Here is a 19858-nt window from a genome sequence, read left to right as displayed (position 1 = left end):
TTATGATGATGATGCCAGGCTACGATAGATGCATATAGGGCATCTCCCAACCCACACTTGTCACTGTCGATGCCCAGTGAATCGTGCTCATGAGACCAATCCTGCCTAAGCTGAAACTCGGTGTCGATGCAAGCGGGCTCCTGTATCGAGTTCCAGAAGAAGCGAGGCTTACCTTTTATCATTGGCCGCAAGTGACGGTTGGGTTTTGGAGCGTTGCGCTGCAATTGGCCCTCGTGGTCGACGTGTCGTATTGTGTTGGGCATCACTTGCAGCTTAGCCCGCCCCTCCCAACTTCTGACCCCCTCTGACGTGGGCCTCTCAAAAGCCTCATGTTGGCCCCTTGCCCTACAGGATCTCTCGTTTATCATAAGCAGATCAGCGAGCGGGCCGTCCACTAGGCCCCGCTGGGTCCCCATGCTTCTATTCTAACTGATGCTGCCGCCGCTGCTACAGTACTTCTGCGTTGGCCCTGCGTATGTACCTACCTACACTCGTCTGCCCTGCAGACCGGGTCCATTATGCTGGCAGCCATAGTAGCCAGAGCCCTGCGAAAGGCTTACACACTCGATGTGTGATTGACCGCAGGAAGATATGGTTAATCGTGCCCAATCTATGTTAGTCAGGGCTACATAGCTACCTGGCTACCCGATCATAGACAGATTGAAGGCGAATTTAATTGCCTTTGTCTACCCGCTTATGGAAACAGAACAACAGATCGACACAGCACTACTACCATCCACAAGCAATTCTTATTCTCCGAAATGGCATTTTACAGTCGCAACCACAGCCAACTATCTGCGGATCAGCTTCGCCACTCTGACTCTGACTCCGACTCCCGCTACAACCACGGATGGGCTGGCTCGTCCTCCTCAAGCTACTACAACGAGCCAACGACATCTGATCCTCGCTACCATGCCTTTGGTAGTTACTATGCCAGCAAGTCAGCCTCAAACCGCAACCACTCCTACAGACCTGGGGACTACCCCGAGCCCCAGCAATCAGAGGACCATCAGCATATGTGGCAGTCTCAGGAACACAGTGGCGCACCACCATCTTCCTCATCAGTGGCCACTTCAAGTCCTCCCAACTTACAAGATGACTCCTACGGCTGGATGAACTCGGCCGATGGCAGTGAGCCAAATCTGTGCCACTGCGGCAAGACATTCCGACGTCCGTCTGACCTCGCGTAAGTTTAACCAAGTCCCAACCTCAACACCTACAACTAACAACCCATAGGAAACATCAAAAGTACCACATGAAGTACTTCTCATGTCTCGCCTCGGGGTGTGACAAGTCCTTTGCTACTCAGAAAGACTTGATCAGGCACACGCGCACACACCGCAAAGGCGAGGGCTACCAATGCAAGGTAGAAGGATGCCGCAAGGCCATGTCAGGCCATGTGTACTCACGGAAAGACAACTTTGATCGACATATGCGGACGGCACATCCAGACCACCCGCAAATCTGAGAGGCATACAGAGACTCTCTATTCTTTTCCGACAGACGCACTATGATGGTGTTATATATATAGAAGCTAATCTAAGAGCTTGAAACAGTATAGGCGTATTTTATTTGAGAACAGGGGCATTTGTTTGAGTATAACGGGCAATATTGTATGGACTAAGGGACTTATATAGAGAAACTGCGAATGGGAAACAAGGAAAGGGTTATCAAACTCGTGTGTTTTATTAAAATACGGTTCATTAATTACAGCTCCTTCTGCTTAGTGTGTAAATAAACTTTTGAGAGTTATTAGCCATGTCAGAGTATTTGCTCAATGATATAGTTGACCTTAGAGAGAACCTATGAACTATTGACATATGAACTGAAAAGTCCAATTGGTCATGATAGTGTCAATAATAGTACAGATAACTTGAAAGAGGCATGGTAACCGTTTCTCCTTTAGATTATATTTCAAAATGGGAAGAAATTCTTATTTGATTATCTAGTATATTAGTTTTTCAGTAGCAAACCTGAAAGCTCAGTCTGATTTCGTACTATTGGACTTCATTTACTTCATATCATCTTGAAAAGGACCTAGGAACCTAAAACGTAACCTCCTTGAGCACATTTCAGCCACAAAGGGAGTCTGTAGAGCTGTTAGCCCTCATGAAAATCTATGACATATGTTCCATCGTGACAACTAGCCGAAATGTGAGGAAGGTCATAGCCCTTTTCTTTATTTAAATTAGCTATGCAGGCATGCCGAATCTAAGGTGGCTTAAAGCATAGCATAAAATGCAAATCTTGTACAGAAAACAGAAAATCGACAATCAAAATGGAAGTCAGTCTCATGAAATTGCTTGCAGGAGCTAGTTTCGGGTTTCCCCCCAATCAGTTCCATAGGCAGACCGAGCTTACAAGAGAATTAAATCGAGCAGTTATCATACTGTAGTGTTGGCTACCGATGTGTAGTTTGAAGTTGCTCAGTTTGTGTGCCTCAGTATCTTATATTTGGTCAAACTATCCCCTCGAGGTATCTTACTCAATACTCCTGGACTCTCTGATATATAGCTGATATGAAATCCGATAATGCTAAAGTACAATCATTCTAAGAATACTCCTAGATCTACGTATTGGGCCCTGCGAAACCAATTCATTGCCACAATTATGACAATTTTGTCTCTAGTATCATACTTTTTGATACGTAAATGGGAAAACCAAGATCAGTAACAAGACCAGTAAAGTCTTGAGGCTCACTGACTCGCTAAGATGTCTTGTTACAGGGAGGAGAGATGACAGTAGCAGCTCTATGGTTGGCAGTACCAGCTGATAGTATTCTGCCGCACAGTCTAGGACAATCATCAAACGGCTCAGAGTGCCAAGAGCGCGATGTACCGTGTCTCTATGTTTCCTCTCGTTTCATAGGCTTTATTTATACCATATACAGGTCTTGTAGGGCTTCTAAAAATATTCAAAAGGACTGATCTTCCTTGGTTAGAGGAGGCCGGGCAAACACGGGGGAGGAAAGTTCACCTCACAATCACTACGAATTCTTGGGTGTTCTGTCATTCGTTCACCCACGTTCAAGTCCAACACATTGGTTCTTCTGAATTGTATCATGATGTCACTCTATTACTGGATCGACTGATTGAGTTGAGCCCATCGGCTCTAAGTTCTGTGTGCTGGTTTAAGCTCTCAGCCACGAGCCTCAACTGTAAATAACACATCTAGCTAACAACTTAGACATTATACCATAATGACTGACCAATTGCTACAGCCAAAGGCTGGAGCCCATCGGCTCATGCCCTGTTGTTGGGTGGAAGTGTTCACCCAGAAGCCAAGAGACGCATCTTGAGGACGGTTTCCGGTCTCCAATCAATTAGTTTCGTGAGATAAGTATAGACAAACTATTCCCAATAAATTTCCTTTAACTTAAAAACTCACCGTCGATACATCTTCGTCTGTGGCATTTCTCCAGTCGCAAATCGGTCTTCCCATCGATGTGTCGACGATCTATCAGTTGACCAACTTCAACAGAAGTCACAGATTCTAGCGAACAAATGCTTCTTAAGTATATCGTTGGACTAATCAATGGCGGGGCATCTAGGCAATTGACGCCCCTCGTCTAGACTACGAGACAAGGTCGTGCTATCGCGTGAACTTGCTGTGGTTCAGCTTTAAGGCAAGCAGTCATTGATTGCTTCTGCTATTAGCCAATTACAGAGTTCTAATGGTTCATTTTATTATGCATGTCGGGGGTGGGATTGAGGCAAAACGTATCAGCGGTCTGAATGTCTTGTGCACTGGGCTTCATAGAACTACATGGTCAGTTGTTCCGATACGAACAACGCACAGTTGCGGAATCAGGACGAAGTACTTGTGTAATTCTGCCCAAATTGTCACAAATATTGCCATCACAACTTAAGGGCATGTGTTTGGGTGACGCGCAGCCGTGTCTTGACATTAAGTCAACCCGGGCGGCCTGTCCCAAGCCACGATAACCTCATCTGTGCAGATTGACTGGTAGCACACACAAAGACCGGGCCTGCTAGATATTCGCATACAACTTCGTTGCGGGACGTCAGCAACTTGTTGGAGGCTGAGACACAAAGTCTCCGAGTTGGAGATAAGAAGGATGTCACGTAGAGGTGCTGAGTGGCTTACTACCGCATATGGAGCTGAAACATGGGGTTGAGTTCTTATCTGCACAGGACCCGACAGGTCAGAGTTGCTATCACGGTGTGCTAGTACGTAAAGAAAGATGATAGCTGTATGCAATTGAACTGCGGGCTGCAGCTTACACGACCCCAAAGATTGTAACCTTGAAGAGATATTGTCACAGGTGCATAATTTGCTTGACACATCTCAATTCCGTTATTGGTTCCTGATTAGCGATCATAGGGCTTTTTCTGTGCTCTTTGGAGTGTGACAAGGCAGATTGAAGGCTCTTACAGTCGTAGAGAAACGAGGCCAGGAAGTTGGTGTGGTGGGTGGGTAGGTGGATGGATGGATGGATGGATGGACGCGGTGGCACACGGGAAGGCTTCCTCGATACATTCTAGAATGTAGTACGCACATTTACTCACTGCGCCATCAATCACATCACGTCTTGGCTGATATTATAAGTAGGGACCAGCATATGCAACAAGCAGCCTGTGTAACGAGAAACAGGCACTGTACGCGTACCCAAGGCTAGGAATCACAGCAAGTCGTCAATGCGATAAGCGCCCGGCATCGCCCCGCCAAAGTGCAAATGTTCGATGGCAGAGTCATCGAGGGGCAATGTCCTTGCGCATAACATAGACGCCGCCAAACTGATCAGTGCGCACTCACTGCGGCCGTAAACAGGTCTTCTGCGTTATCTCCATGGGGACTTCAGAACTGGAGGTGGTAAACTCGAGGGTCAGGTGAAGGTGAGTAACTATTCAGCTCGGTAGGGGTCCCTTGTTCGCATGTAAGCATCACTGTCGCAAGCGCTGATCGCCCTCATTCGCGGCCTTCTAGAAGGTTTCCTGTTAAGTTACGTGTCGCCTTCTGGAAGCCTTCTCCGTGTGACGATCCCTGCGACACTCTCACAAGATCACAACAGTGTGCCTCTGGGATTGGCTATGGCATAGCTCGGCGTCAGACCGTGCCTGTGGCCGGTTCGTGTGGCCCTCTAGGATTAGATCCTGAGTCCACCATCATTCTGGATATTGCATTTGCATTTGCAATATGAGGAGGGTGCCATGTAATAGCAGTGAATGGTATGTACGAAAATGGAGACACACGAGTGTGGTGCTTGACCGGTTCAAGACCTTCTCGAAGCCATTGATCCCCCCTTGCTGGTCAGCAGCACACCTTCAATGGAATGACCCATCGTCCACTCATACTGTATCCCCCTTTCGAAAGACCCAATCGGAAAACAATGTCCAGTCACACTGCACTTGCATGTGTCTTCTCCAAGTTTGCGTTGTCGCACGAGCTATCTATTGGGATGTGCCTCACACAATCCCCCAGCTCCCCAGTTCCCCCGCTATCTCCAAACTCCAAGTCTCAGGCCCAGCCACCCCTGTCTAACAGTTGTCATACCAGGTTCACACCTCAGAGTTAGGGCAGTCGACGTAACCTTGAACCTGGTAGCTCGGCTCTCGCCTGGTTTACCACACACAGCAGGTGAGGAAACGCCGTCGTTTTCTGTTTAGCATCTCACTGCAAAGAGCAGCAGTCCACGATTTATCCAGTCATATTACCAGCGAGCTCAAATTCGGTTATCTACTACTGCTGCTTTCTGAGCCAGAGACAAGACGAAACTGAGCAAATGATCAACTGCTCTGAGAAAATCTCCCCGTGCTCAAATGATTGCGCCAATATTCCGCAACTGGACAGATGCAGGCCTTGAAACTGCACAACAACAACCATACGGATTTAAGCCCCTAGTGAACTACACTATATTTAATGCTGGCCTCCATTTCCCACTGTCGGATACAGTTACAATCGTGCAAGCCTACGCCAAAGATGACAAGCTACTGGCTAGGTTCTCAAGCTCGGAGCCTCAACCACCCACCCTCACAATCTGGATGAGAAGCCACCCTGTACTTGAGGCTGCATGACGTGAGCCATACCTGGATTGGCGCGTCGCTATGTGTAAGTCAACCAAGTGAGATGCTCCCTGGCTCCAAAACTGAGCCCAAGGGCACTCCCGTTATAAAAGTCTGATGTGCGCGTCTCAATTTCAGAGTTTAGCTAGGTAGCTAGTAGCCATTCAATAGTCACTTCAACAGCAACTCATGACCGCACACCAGTTTCTCGGAGAGGCACGAATCCTTGCTCAACCCGTCTTACACGGCTCTATGAACCATTTCATAGCCTTTCATCATTGCCTCAAGCACACACGAGATACTTGAACTTGAACTTGAACTCGAGCTTGTGCTCACTTGACAAGCGACAATGCCAAACTCTTCAACAAAGGCCACACAAGGGTCTGTTCCATCCGAGAACCGAGCAAACAAGATCAATGGGTACGGTGACTCTTCCTTTCATCACAACGCGAATACGGTTGACATCTAATGCACAGACTGTCTTCCAGTCAAGCCACAGCCGAAGATAAGCAAATCATGATGAGCAGATTCGTGAGCGACCTGTACGTGCCTGTTTCCGCCCGTCTTCAGGACCCACTGTACGTCCCTGGAAGCCACATCCAGGACAGTGCGAGCTTAGGCCGTTTCACGAACCGCCAGCGGCCCCACTCCTCCACCGGCTTCGAGGGAATCGGGGCCCAATTTACCGGTAGGCACTCGGGCCCGTTTTGGCTCTCTATGCCGGTTCTAACTAACACTGGTAATTCCTAGACTCTGGCGTCGGCACGAGGCGCTAGGAAAGTTGTTGCGCCCGAAGACTCGAGTCGATGTGATATCCACCTTGAGACTTATTCCATCTTTCCTCTTCTCACTTACATGGCTGCTATGGAGCAGCCCAACGCGCAACTGCCACCTTCGCACTCCCTTTATTTGGCACGATGTTAGCAAGCTGTGGTCCTAACCATCACAAATCACGTCATCATCATCGCCATCACTGAGGCCGTCCTATCTTCAAAAGTATTTGCTTCTTACATTTAATATTTCAGAAGCACATATGCAAATCATAATCATAGAAACTTAAATAAAACGATCTTCAATCCCTCATCGAGTCTAATTCCTGGCTGCCAACTACATCCATCCATCCAAGATCTTGTCGCCAGATGGAACACTATTTCCGTGACAGCAGACACAGTCAGACGCGATGTTGCTTGACCCGTGCGGGCTTGACTGGGACTGACCATGGGTTTCCTTGATGTGGCGCTGTCTGTGAGTATTGCCAAGGCTCGTTTTTTCATCCGCGGTCCGGCTGCTTGTTCGTCTTGGTTATGTCCGGGGATCGTCTGCAGCTCCGGTAAGGCAGCTGAATACCGTGACATGGTCTACAGGGCTACCCCGTCGTCGAGGGCAGAATGCCCTTCATGCAGGACATTTTGCCCTTGAGGCAGCTGTGATGAAAGTAAGTTGATGAACGGCCTTCAGATAGTGGGGGCGCTATTGTCAAAGCGCCAACCCCGGTTAAGATGGCTTGGGGGGCCTCAAAACTTGAACGCCCAAATTCGGCTGGACCATGCTCCTGGAAGGCAGAAGCTAGGAAAGGGAGGGACTCAGTTCCATATCCTAGACGTTGATGAACAAAAATCTCCTTGGCGTTGAAGCGGTAGCTGTCATGAGCGCCATATGAGCTAGCTGTTACTCAAATCGGCCATCCACTTTATTAGGGATAGTCGAAATTGGTTGTTAGACATGCAGCTGCATCCCCGACTGCATTTGCATCGTGTTGAAACACTCTAACTCGGCTTTTTGGAGGGCTCAAGTGGTCTCCCGTCGGCTTTCAATCTTCAGAAGCTCACACTTGCATCCCCGGCCTGCCGCTCTCCTTTCCCCGGTAGCCACCACTTCGTCAAGGAGAGCAAACAATGACCAGGGCCTTGAGCCCCCCGGCATTCAAGCACCCCTTCCTGGCGCTGATTCTGTAGCTGCAAATCATTTCGGATGTTCTGTGCCATGGACCATGGCTAGTACCTGCGTTTTGTCTCCAGTCAAAGGATCGGCATGACGAAGCAGAACATTACCAGGGTACATGCACACCGCCAAACCTTCATCCCAAGAGTGATAGGTACTGTAACGTGGAAGAGGCTCTTCTTTGTCTTTGTGCCACGGTAAGTAGACCATTAAAGCACTCGTTTACCGTTTAACTTAGCCGTTATTTGGCACCTACGAGCCATATATGATGGGCCTGAAGGTAACGATGTGCCTCGTACAAAGAGATGTTTTCCAGAACGAGGCTCACAAAGACGGCTCGACTCAAATCTCACGCGAGATAAGAAGTCGTTCAGATGTTACGCTTCATTGCACCGCCAGTGGGTCGCGCGTTGACGGAAAACTCCATAGATTGCTTCAAGAATACTTGCACTCCCTGGCTATTGAGACTTGAGTGTGATCATAGCCGGCACCAGTAGGAAGCAGTACGAGATCGTCATGATCACAGTTGCTTGACAACCCCGAATATCTCACGCCCATGCCATGGAGCAGGGGAGTCAGGGGTGCATCCCAGCATCTTCTCAACATTCTGGCGCTAGACTTGTACAGGCGCCAGTACCTGGGGCTGGCCTTTATTTCTAGAAATGCACGAGACGGCGGTGCAATGGAGTGTTGAGACAAATATTCTGCCACGCCCCTCAAATTTTAATCGACAGCCTCCTGTAAACCGTGCACTCTTTTGACTCGCATCCACACAGGCAAGATCTCGAAAACAGGGGAACGAAAAAGACAACGGCCGCCTAGATCCGAGGAACAGTTCCAGAGCTCGTTTCCGAAGCCAGCCCAGCCCAGCAGTTGTGCGGATATGGTAAAGGCCTCCCCTGATGGGTCTGGGATCTGGGATGCCCTCCCCAAGCGCCCAAGAGATTCCCTTCTTTGATCCCTGTCTCACCTCAAAACCAGCGGGGCTCGCTTGAACACACATCTGATGTTGATAACTTTGTGCTCGCTGACACCGCACTCAGTCCGCATGAGCTCGCTCAATTCTCATGAGCCAGCTCATTGAGCGGAGCCGAGGCGCGCTCTTCGTCCACTAACATTTCTAGGTTCACTTCGATGACAACCTGTACTGCACGGAAGAGCTCAATTTCAAGGCCGGTAAGTCCGTAGCGGGGCCTCGTCGTGAGAACGAAGTCGTAATTCCAAGAAGTTTGGAGTACAGGTGGTGTGGCTGGTTGTCCTATGGCGCCACAGTTACAATATGAGGCGGTGCGGTGCGTCATTAATCCACTTCGAGACAGACGACAAAGTCGCATTGCATCCCTTTTAGCTTGGCATTGCCCGACGCCGTAGACTACGGGCGACGCTACGATGTCCCGCAGAGCAATTGAGCGGATGGCTCCCCATTGACATCCATCCATCGCCAGCTTGCTCAAGGGGTTTGGGATCAAGGGGGGGTGGTGGATGCAGTAATCTTGGGGTGCTTCTGGCTCATGTTGAGAAAAGGAGGAAGTGCAGAGCAATCAAGCATAATTTCTCGCGAACTCGGTAGCTCGGAAACCATATTGAGGTGTCGAGGAGGGTATGTTGCGCTGGCTAGCATTTCCCGGCACGCACATATGCACGGAGTGTGTATGCGTGTACATACTGTAGTAACCCCTGGTCCAAGATCCTGGGCCGAGCAGGCGAGTTGCAGTGCTTCCACCTACCAGGCGCCGAAGCCCATGCCTGGCCCTGTGGTGCTGCGCTCGCGGGTATAAGAGGTGTTATGCGATGGACATACACTAGGTACTCCGTATGAATGGATGGTACAGCCGGGAGCCTCCCCGACTGTAAATCGAGAGAAGTCAGGTTCGCTGTGATGCTCCTTTGATTCATCTTCCAGCCATAATCCCTTTGTTTCGTTTCCTCGCTCACACCCCTGTCCTCCTCTACCGAGCCACCACCTCCGGCTTCGTGCCCGTCGCTAGCGTCATTACCATGGCTTTTACTGAACAGAAGCGAAACTGAAATTCGGGTTTCGAGAATGAACAACCAAGGTGGAACCATGAGTAGAACTCCGGGTCCGTTGTTGTTGTTTTTCTTCTTCTTGCTTTTTGCCTCTCTCCGTCACATGCCACCTAACCGAGGAACCAGTCAAAGCCTGATTGATGATCAAATGGCTAGCTAATTTGTCAGTCGCGTTTCATTAATTGATTCGGAACGTACACGACTGATGCAAGGCCGGGTAAGCTGGGTAGCTATTCCTGGCATTGGCCCAATCTTCTACTCCGTATCTACCTAGGTAGGTAGATTAGTAGTTAGCTTGTAAAGCGGGCCTCGTCATCTTGCTGAGATCTTTTTTCAACCTCTGTTTAGGGGGGAAAGCTTGACGTAAAGCATAGAATGGCGGTCATAACTCGGGTATCCGAGAAATCTCAGAGCCGTGTCTTTGTGATATCTCGGGGACATATTTTCGGCGCGGTGGTATTTCTCCGCAACTGAGCTACCATCTGAAATTCGATCTGAACCACTCGACTCTCACCTTCGAGCTCGCTAAGCCTTAACAAGGGCGTGTAGCTAAGAAGATCTTGTGCTGGTGCTAGTGGACCGTTTCTCCAGACAAGCCCGCCCGGTCGATCTGGGCGAACCGTCCGCATGGGTACCCGCAACCCTAAAAAGGTATGGAAGGCAACCCTGAATGGTCATCCTCTACTGTCATTGAGCTTGGGGTGCTTGCTACGGATGGACTTGGTGCTTGTGCTGGAAGGGGTGCGGCACGCCACACTCTTGCCAACGCCCTCCGTCCACCTCCAAGACGGACGGCGGTTGGTTTTTTTCTTTTTTTTTTTTTCTCTTTCTTCTTTTCCCCAGGGTACATTGATATTTGGATTGATGCTGCATCACGGCGGGCGGATGATCATTGCCTTTCCGCGGACCCAGTTGCAGTCCTTTTAGTGCCAGAGTACAAAACCGGCCCCTTGTTCAAATTGCGGTAATCAATCCCTTATGGGTTTAGCCATGGAGGTAATATTTCTTCTTCTCATTCGACTCAATGAATGAATGTGAAAAGATCTGGGGGCCGCGCGCGTCAATCTTTGAAAAAGCCCCAGTGATGCTATCGTCACCGTCATACGTCAGTGATGGCTCGACAATCGATCAAACCCAGCCGAATAGCAATCGCTGGTGCATCTATTGGCTAGGTATTGATGCTTCGGACAGGCCTGTTAATTTTAGTGCTGGACCCAGGCTAGATGAGACGTTTGGACTTGAGGTCCACGCCCGTGGGGAAGCGAGATATCATCAGAGATCCATCTATCCTTATCGCCATACCCTTTTTTTTGTCTCTTTGTCTCGCTCTCTCTCAAGGTTCAGGGACTCGCTGCCTTTTCTTCGGGGGACTCGACCAAAATGAGACTGAAGAATTCGAGAGGATGAAGCGAGGGAGGGGTGCAGGTAAGTCTGCGGGGTAGTCAAGCTAACTCTGTTGTCCCCTGCTGTCTCTCGCCGACAGCAATGACATCCATCAAAAAGACATGGCACGGGTTTCTTCTGTACAGGATACACGGCTCCAAGGGTCTGGATCGCCTGTGGCAGGCCCAAAAGCGAACAAGCCTCAAGGAACAGGAAACCCTTGTGCTATGCGGGCCTGTGCTGGGCTTGACTGGGCTACCTCGAGCCAGGGACGTTGATGGGAGTCTAGTCACAGCGGAAGAGGCATTGGAGCGCCGGGCGGTGCAAATGGAAGACCGGCGCTGGTTGAGCTGAGCTGGGCTGAGCTGGTCTAAGGCCAAGGTGCCGCTTTGCACGTCAGTCGGCTTGCATCTTCCTTTTTGACGGATGCTCCTGGGCCTGCTACTCCCCTTTTGCTCTGTGCTGTGCTGTACTCAGGGCTGGGGTGAGCTGGGTTGGGTTCTATGGTGGATGGATGCCATCATAATTCACCCCTCCCCCCTGGGCATATCTACCTTAGTTCTTCCTCCCCGCTGTCCCCTCCCCTCTCCTCTCCGTGCTCGGCTGCTCACCACTCACTCACACGCAACTTTTTTTTTTACTGTTACTTGATTACCGTATCGTCATATTGTCGGTACCTTATTTTTTTATTTCCCCCCCGCTCTCTATGCTCGTGCTTGATACATCCATCCCATCCTTTCATCCCAAGTCTATCGAGTACCTTAGATATAAACTCGTTCACCCCCTTACAACTCCTTACTTTGACTTCATCCCATCACTCACTTACCTTCGACGCATTATCTTACCTCATATTCTTGCTCCCCCTAGCTACCTTGCCTTACGCCGCAGCTGTTTGCCCATCGAGCTCTTACGGGTGCTGTCCCTCCCCCACCCACTGCCGCCGCCTCTACCTATCTCCTCCAGCTCTCGCCCACTTCCTCCTCGCTCTCTTCTGTGAGCTGAACACCGCTTCTCGACTTCTTTGCTGCATCACTTCCAGCTCATGCTGCTCGGACCCTTCTTTCGTATCCATTTTTATATTATTATTCACATCGGTCGTTGGCAGAAGCCGTATTCGTTCGCGTCGTCGTTCGGATCCGTTCGTCACTATCATCACCACCGACATCGCCGCCGCCGCCGCAATCGCTTCATTCATAGCAATCTCGGTCTTCCTACCTTCGATCTATAACGCCCGTCCAATATCGCCCTTCAATAATCATGTCTTCTGTCGTCCCTCATCAGGGTTCGGCCGTCGGGTACGTTACGCTGCCCGATGAGGAAGCACGTCTTGGACGTTCTCGGTATTAGGTGACGAAGAATGCAGCTAATAGATATGACGACGGCAGGGTTGTGTTAGAAACTCGCCAAGAAGCCCCGGAACTGTCAGAGAGCCGTGTGACAACGTACTCTCACGACAACGTCTTTGCCTGCATCCAGTCTCGTGGTGCCAACAATGGGCACGTTGCTGGCGGTCAGCCTCGGGAACACAGCATTGTGAGCCTGGAAGCCGACATGGCCAGGTTCCAGTCGATGAATTCTGTCGTTACTGTTCCGTCAAACTCAAACTTGGCTGGTATTGGTGCACAGTTTGAGGGATTGTCCCGAGGTTCGTTGCCAGTTCCTGTCCCTAGACCTTGGTCATAAGCTAACAGGAGGGGCTCCAGACTAGCCGAGTTGGTTCGTCCCCAATACACTCCCTGAACATTACTCAATAAGGTAGGTTTGTGCGTTTCGTTGACTTTTCTTTCCTTGACTTGCTTGCTCGATTTTCTAATAGACGGCAATTTTCTGTCCGTGGTTGCCGCAATCTCCAAATCGTTGATCTGAATCAACTCTGGGAGGCTACTGTCGAGAGGCGTATGAAGCTGGGTCTACAAGACCAGCAATGTTGATGTGATATAGAAACCTTCAAGGCGGCATTACTGCGTATGCAAGTTGGTCGAAGTGATTCTGTTGATCAGAAGCCGCCAGGAGGTTGAAGCATATACCCTCCCTTTTTTCTGTTTGTAAATACTATACCCATTTTGCTTTCTGTGCGACGGGAAAGAGGTCCTGTTTTCATCTTCCTTGCATCGCTCTTACATGTTTGTTTCTTTGCTTCTTCTCCTTGTCGTGTGGATTTTGTTTGGAGTGTTTCAAATTCTGTATTGCTGCTGTTATCTTCTCGGTTGTTTGCTGGCGTTTAGAGCACTGCAGACCGCTTCTCCAAGAAGCAGCGGTATTGAAGTGCATGGGCGTGGAATGAAGGAAGAAAATATGCCCCGAATAACCTGATACCATTTTGGGATCGCAACATGTGGCACGAGGGAATGCTTATTCTTCTCATTGCGTGAATCGTTCCCTTGTGTCCCAGTCGGCATGAATCTCATGAGGGTACGTCAGCATATCGCCCAGAGCCCTCACGCCGCGGGCGGCACAGGTCGAGGCAGCATAAGACCCGGTTGCGCAAGTCTCATGATGAAAAGACTCAAGACGATTGACGACGCACGTTTCCTTGCGGAAGAGATGAGAAAACTAAGAATGATGAGGGACAAAGCATGGTTACTGAGAGGGGTTTGGGCTTTATCTATTTGTGGGCGGCTCAGTCATCAAACAGCCAATCAGGCTAGAGTTTTCTTGACATTAGGCCCCAAAACCCATGGATAACAATGCATCATCAATCACGAGCATAATCCTCAGGCTTCCTGAGGCATACTCTGTGGCCAATTATCTCCTGGCAGATCATCAAGGCTCTCCTCCATTACAAGGAGTAGCCCTGTGAAGCTCCATTCATTGGCTTCAGTCACTCAAAACAGCTGGCCTCATTTTGAGTATTTTATCAAAAGTACCATCTCAGGGGAGCACGGAAGAATGGGTTTACATGATTCATGGGTTATTTGTCATTTTGGAACATCTCCTTCTTGTATCGAAGTGTAAAGTTTACGACATGTTGGGTTTATTGTGCTATTATAGATTGGTATCGTTCAGAGCACTGAAGTATATTGCATTATACAGAGGTAGACAAGCATTAATTATAAATAAGAAAACATAATGTGGTGGGCATGGGTGTTCCTATACTCCCAAATTCGGTGAAGCATTAAGCATTCATCTCTCGAAGCAGCATGACTTCACGACGTATTTTGTCATCGTCTCATCATGACTTCCCCAAATGCGTGATCAAATCTTGCGAGATGTCCAAGCCCGACCCTAGGGCGGTACGTCTCGACAACCACTTCGTGGCTTTACAATCACCGCTTGCAAAGCCATTTCTCGTTTGAGCAGCCTTCTCGTAAATTTTCACATTTTTCCGCCAGTATACAGCAATAAATTTCTTTCGCAATCTCGTAAATCCTAAAGTCCTGCTCATTCCGTCACGCTACTCATCATAGCCAAGCGTGTTGCTCACTTCTACTATTGGCTACACCATGAGCGACACGCTTTGGCACGCTGTCATTCATCAAAGCGCCGGGCGCTAATAAATCCTGTGATTCCCAAGAGGAATGTGTAGAATATCCCATGGCTGTCATAAACACCATGCGGTCCTATCATCTTGAGGGCTGCAGTGAGCAATCCCTAGTGTTTCTGGTTTACCACTCCCTGGCCGTCTCGATTTCAGCCAGATATATGGGCTTGTGCTCATGCTATAGGCACACCGGACGCATAGCTATGTGCTCATGAAACTGAAGTCAAGAGACTGGTAATTCCATAAATTGGCCAATTCTCCCAGCTCCTCGTCTGAGATGTTCGCGAACACAGGGCCCTCAGGGGGCACATCAGCCGGTACGAAACCTGTTGGGTTTTGCATGTACAATTGTGGCTGCCAGTCAGAACATGGTGCAGTAGCAGCGTACGCAATGGGAGGCACAAAGTCACCACCCACGACTGAAACACCTCCCAAGGTATATACTGGAGACACTGCCCCTGGCGTAGGGATAATGACAGGAGAAGGTGAGAAAGTTGCCGCCGGAGGGGAATTTTGGGAATTTGATACGCTGCCAGGCGATAGTGTTTGTGGCGATGCAGCAACTTCTGGGGGAGCTTGGGGTCTCGAGGGCACTGGGCTTCTGCTAGCCATGTTATGCGCTGTGGTTGTTGGCCGTGGGAGACGCTGAACGATTCGAGTGAGGATACCGTATGATGCCTTGGCTGACTTGGTCACTATCCTAAGCTCCTGTAACATAGCATGCGCCCCATCGATGGCTTTGTAAACATCGTCTCGTCGAGGAAGTGTATGATGCTCATCATGAAGAACTGCGGAGCATAAGACTGTCGAGATGTCGAAAATACAAAACAGAACAAAATGGAACTTCGCATCTCGGGGGTAGACATATTTGAAGAATCTACGCAAAGATGCCATCAGTTCTAGACAATAGTTGATGCCGTCGCTGCGTATTTGCAGCTCTGCCTCTAAGGATCGTATTGCGAAGGGTCTCGTAAGGAAACCACGGATAGGCTGTAGAAGCATTGAAAATGCCACAGTATGCAGTATATGTCTGTGGAGTACCATCCAGGGATATGAAACATCTGAAGATGTATCCGGATGTTGGACGTTGAAGGGGGGCGGAAAGGTTGCCATCCATGTCTCAATGATGCCCTGGTATTCCTGGACATCTGCATGTGTCATGACGTTTTTCGGCGAGCCGAATCTTCTAGAAAGTTGTCGTATTACGCTGCATTGCATCTTCATGTGTAATAGAGGCGAGTATTCGCATCCTTCCAAGCCGAGACTTGGAAGGCTGGCATCGCAGTCGACTCGATCGATAATCATAGGCCTACCCAACAGTGTCGAAATCTGCCTTTGGGAACATAAGTCACAAGCTATTGAGCCGCGTGGAAGATCACATACCAGTCCCAAGTGTCCAGAATGCACCAGATTCTCCGTCTTAGTTCCAAGTCAAATTCTGAGATGGGGCCTGCCTTGCCTTCTTGATGGATGGCTGTGACGAGGTCAGCTGTCTTGTCAAGTTGCCAGCTATACACAAGCATACATAGTTCTTGGGCCTCTCGAATAGCAGAGTTCAAAACATGCCAACATTCGACAAAACGGGCTTCGGCTTTGAACCAGTAACAAGAATGCAGGAGTTGCTGAACATTGATAACGTGGCCATGACCGAGGGGTATAGCGCTTCCCAGCTCTCGAGCAGCTTCATGAAACCGCTCACTTATACGCTGTATCGGATCGCCAAGGCCAACCTCAAGATTCCGTTGCAATTCGACGTCGGTATACTGCGAGGCACATGCGCAAATTGTTAGGAGAAGGCAGGTCAATTGGACGCTAAGAGGGCGGTTCTCGGTTCGGGATGTCCACCACAGTTGATACTGCTCTATGAAAGATGGCGGATAGACGATATAGTAGTGGTAGTTGACATTGCTGAGGAAGTTTTGGACAAGTGTGTCTGATATCGCAGTTGGCTAGATGTTCTCACGTGTTTTGCTGACAGTACATACCGGTAAAAGGCCTGGCAGGAATGACTCTTAAAGCTCTTGCAAGCTGTGGAAAACTTCTAGGGTCCTTCACAAATTCTTGTGATGCACTCCTGGTGGCCTGAAAGCAAGCATATTGTTAGAATTGGGTCAAACAATTGAGAAAATGTTACGAACCTCGTGTTCCGACGCCAGATCAAAAATAAGATTGGGAGGCATATAACCCAAGGTGTCGATACCATCGCTTCTTGTGCCTTCAATGTCGGGTTCATCTCCTGAGTCTGGGCCGGTTTTGTTGTTGATGCGAGTCTTTCTCTGCCTATCCAAGGCAACCCTGTCTGCAGTTGGTTGGTTGGCGTCCTTGAAACGACATTTGTCGGCCACCTTGCGTTTCTGACATCCGCTGCATGGCCACTCACGGTTGCACTGGGTATATGTTTAGCAGTTTTAGCACGAATACATAGCAACTTGCCGGCCGTTCTAGAAATAGCCAAGTTTGGGGTTTGTTACCCTTTGCTTGCGGCGTGCACATTCTGTGCATGCAGATCGATAGCTGACTTCTCGTCGCTGGGCCCCTTCTCCCATGGCAATGGATTATAGAGCCGTCAAACCGAGGATCGGTGTTCCGCATAGATATAAGTTTATCGATTAAGAGTAAATGTGGAAACACGGGATATGTGTGATGTTATTGTTACTTTTGGGTAAACGCAGAGTATTCTGTGAAAAGAACCAATATGACAGGAGCCTCAAAACAAGATGAATAGAAACGACCATAACACCGACAATAGAAAAGGCGAATAATCATGTTGATGGGTTCCGAGTGGAGAAAATGCTGCTTGAACGTTGTTAATAAGATGCATTTACTCGCCTGCAGATCAATCAAGTGGGTGGGTGGCTAGGTGGCACAAGAGAAGAGAAGAGATGCATCACTCCGGGGGCCCGTTCCATTGCTAATTTCGTGCCGAGGGTTTTGCGAGTCGGCGGTTATTCGAAGCGATGGGTCCTAACGGGACCAGCGGAGATAAGCGAGGCGATCAAGTGAGACTGTCAGATGGAATATGCTTAGTGATTGTGATGCCCCATTCCAACATGCATCTCCTTGATTCTTTGTGGCTAATCGCCTGAGAACAAATGGCTATCGCCAGCATGAAACCATAGTTTGGAAAACCATTTGGTTCTTCTCATTGGCCAATGTTGCTTTGTTGCAATCCGACTTCTTGAATTGACTAAAAGAAGCAAATATTGTGTTGTTGAGCATCCACTGGACATGGTAATCCCAACTTGCTGTGTGTCTTGTCGAGAGATCATCAATTCTGGACATGTCGTCCTCCACTGGCATCAGGAGATTGCCCCGTGTCAAGGATCAAAAGTAAAGCCCCAAGAGCCGTTGCTTCACCCACACCAACCATTCATGCATCATCCATCGTTTCCAGCTCCATTATGTTGTATGGTCTTGTTGCACAAATCCACTGTTGTCTCTCCATTTGACTTCTCGAAACCCCGTACTGAACCCCTCTCCTAGTTTCGTTGACGCAGTCCCCGCTACGCAGACCGGCGTCGCCCGGTCTGAGCGTTCCAATCACCAACCACAAGGCCTGTTTTCCTATTGAGCCGCTCCCGATCATGGCAAATGAGATTTCTTGACAGGGTATGTATGTGCAATCCTTGTCTGCTTGGGCAGGCTTGGGCTTCACCAAATTCTGTTTCGTTTTTGTCGTTGTTGAGCACCCATATGTACGTTGGTGCTGGTGCAGCTTGAGCGGGCGGTGAATGCTACCCACCCATGTGGTGAAAGGAACACATTGCCGGTCGCCGATTGAGAGAGAAACTCAGGCTGAGAGAATCCTAAATATGTGCCATACAATCGAAAGGGGCAGAGTTGAACATGCTCAGACTGGCGTATCTGGAGACATGAGTTGCATATCTTTATGTTGATGTCTTCATAACCGACTTACTTGAAACAGAGTGTTCTTTCGACCCTCCAACCCATTATGCACGTCACTGACTATCCTCCGATCCCACGAGATGGGTTCAACGGTGTTCTCCACCATTAGTCCATGTCGTCAAATTTGACAACCTTGAAGCCCAACGCTCGAACGTCATGGCGGTGGAGAGTTTCTATGCAACAAGGGTACTATGAGGGTCCGGAACTCGAGCTAAAGTTACAACGGCGCGCCGTTGCAAGTGAACTGATCTAAAGTCGTACTATCGCATGTGGCGCGTGGGGAGTTGAGAGGCGGTGAGGTAAACGCATGGCGGTGGTTGCTTTTGGCCTCGAGCAAACGATTGCCCCAAGCTTCCACCACGAGTTTTTCATGCTTTTTTCATGCTTCGTCCGAACTTGCCGGCACGTTTACATGCGTGAAAGGCAGATCCTGCGCCTCAGACTCGCATATCATGGCGTAAAATCGAACGACATCCGAAAGAAGAAGTCTCATCCGCCGTGTGTAAGGGCTCGTTACTTCGTCTGCCGATGACTGTGCGATGGCGCATCCGTGAACGGGCTACTGTAATGTAATCGCTTCGGAGACTAGTACCGACCCCCGGAAAGTTTGTGGAATTGTGTGTTCAAGGTCGAACCCTACTGTGCAATCCAGTGGCCAGATCTGCTGGCTCATTTCCTCCATGCAGCTCACTGGGTTGCTGCATCCCTAGTCAGCGCCATTGTCTCGAGATGTCGTATCTGAGGTCCAGTAAGAGGGCACAGGACTCTTGTCTCTGGCTGCAAGCATGGGGTTTGGGCATCAAAATTCAAAGCAAGGACGCGCGGAGGTTCCATTTTGACACTCGGTATAGCTCACGCGTATGCAGATGGCCGCTTTCTAGGAAAGGAAGTGGATAGCTCGGAGTTTGAGTGACTCCTTGGTGGAGATTGCGCTGCTATTATCGTATATTTGTTGAGCGAACAAGAGGGAGAAGCCAAAAGGACCAATCCGGAGAAAACGCGGTTATAAGGTATTGAGAGACAATCTGAGGTATCTGATGCAAGTTGAACCTTCCCATGGCAGGCGTGAATGTTGAGCTAAAAACTGGTGGAAAGC

At 49.3% G+C, this 19858-nt stretch overlaps 4 protein-coding genes across 4 annotated transcripts; 3 read left to right on the top strand and 1 right to left on the bottom strand.

The window, feature by feature from the left end:
• Positions 1 to 761: 761 nt before the first annotated feature.
• Positions 762 to 1468, top strand: FSUBG_6492 (zinc finger ZIC 4; the record flags this gene model as incomplete). Its single annotated transcript, XM_036684696.1, has 2 exons — positions 762 to 1186; positions 1237 to 1468. The coding sequence occupies 2 exons, from the start codon at positions 762 to 764 to the stop codon at positions 1466 to 1468; spliced, it is 657 nt and encodes a 218-aa protein (XP_036538061.1).
• A 4904-nt stretch (positions 1469 to 6372) lies between these two features.
• FSUBG_6491 (uncharacterized protein) lies at positions 6373 to 6799 on the top strand (the record flags this gene model as incomplete). The annotated part of the gene is made up of 3 exons (XM_036684695.1): positions 6373 to 6443; positions 6500 to 6711; positions 6774 to 6799. 3 exons carry the CDS (start codon positions 6373 to 6375, stop codon positions 6797 to 6799), a joined length of 309 nt encoding a protein of 102 aa, XP_036538060.1.
• A 5833-nt stretch (positions 6800 to 12632) lies between these two features.
• Positions 12633 to 13058, top strand: FSUBG_6490 (uncharacterized protein; the record flags this gene model as incomplete). The annotated part of the gene is made up of 2 exons (XM_036684694.1): positions 12633 to 12670; positions 12746 to 13058. The coding sequence occupies 2 exons, from the start codon at positions 12633 to 12635 to the stop codon at positions 13056 to 13058; spliced, it is 351 nt and encodes a 116-aa protein (XP_036538059.1).
• A 1999-nt stretch (positions 13059 to 15057) lies between these two features.
• On the bottom strand, positions 15058 to 17402 carry FSUBG_6489 (uncharacterized protein; the record flags this gene model as incomplete). The annotated part of the gene is made up of 5 exons (XM_036684692.1): positions 15058 to 16189; positions 16240 to 16789; positions 16842 to 16938; positions 16995 to 17243; positions 17328 to 17402. The coding sequence occupies 5 exons, from the start codon at positions 17400 to 17402 to the stop codon at positions 15058 to 15060; spliced, it is 2103 nt and encodes a 700-aa protein (XP_036538058.1).
• Between the last annotated feature and the right edge of the window lie 2456 nt (positions 17403 to 19858).

Source organism: Fusarium subglutinans (genome assembly GCF_013396075.1).
Source record: "Fusarium subglutinans strain NRRL 66333 chromosome Unknown NRRL66333_c0000067, whole genome shotgun sequence".
Classification (NCBI taxonomy): domain Eukaryota; kingdom Fungi; phylum Ascomycota; class Sordariomycetes; order Hypocreales; family Nectriaceae; genus Fusarium; species Fusarium subglutinans.
This window is presented reverse-complemented; position numbering and strand designations above follow the sequence as displayed.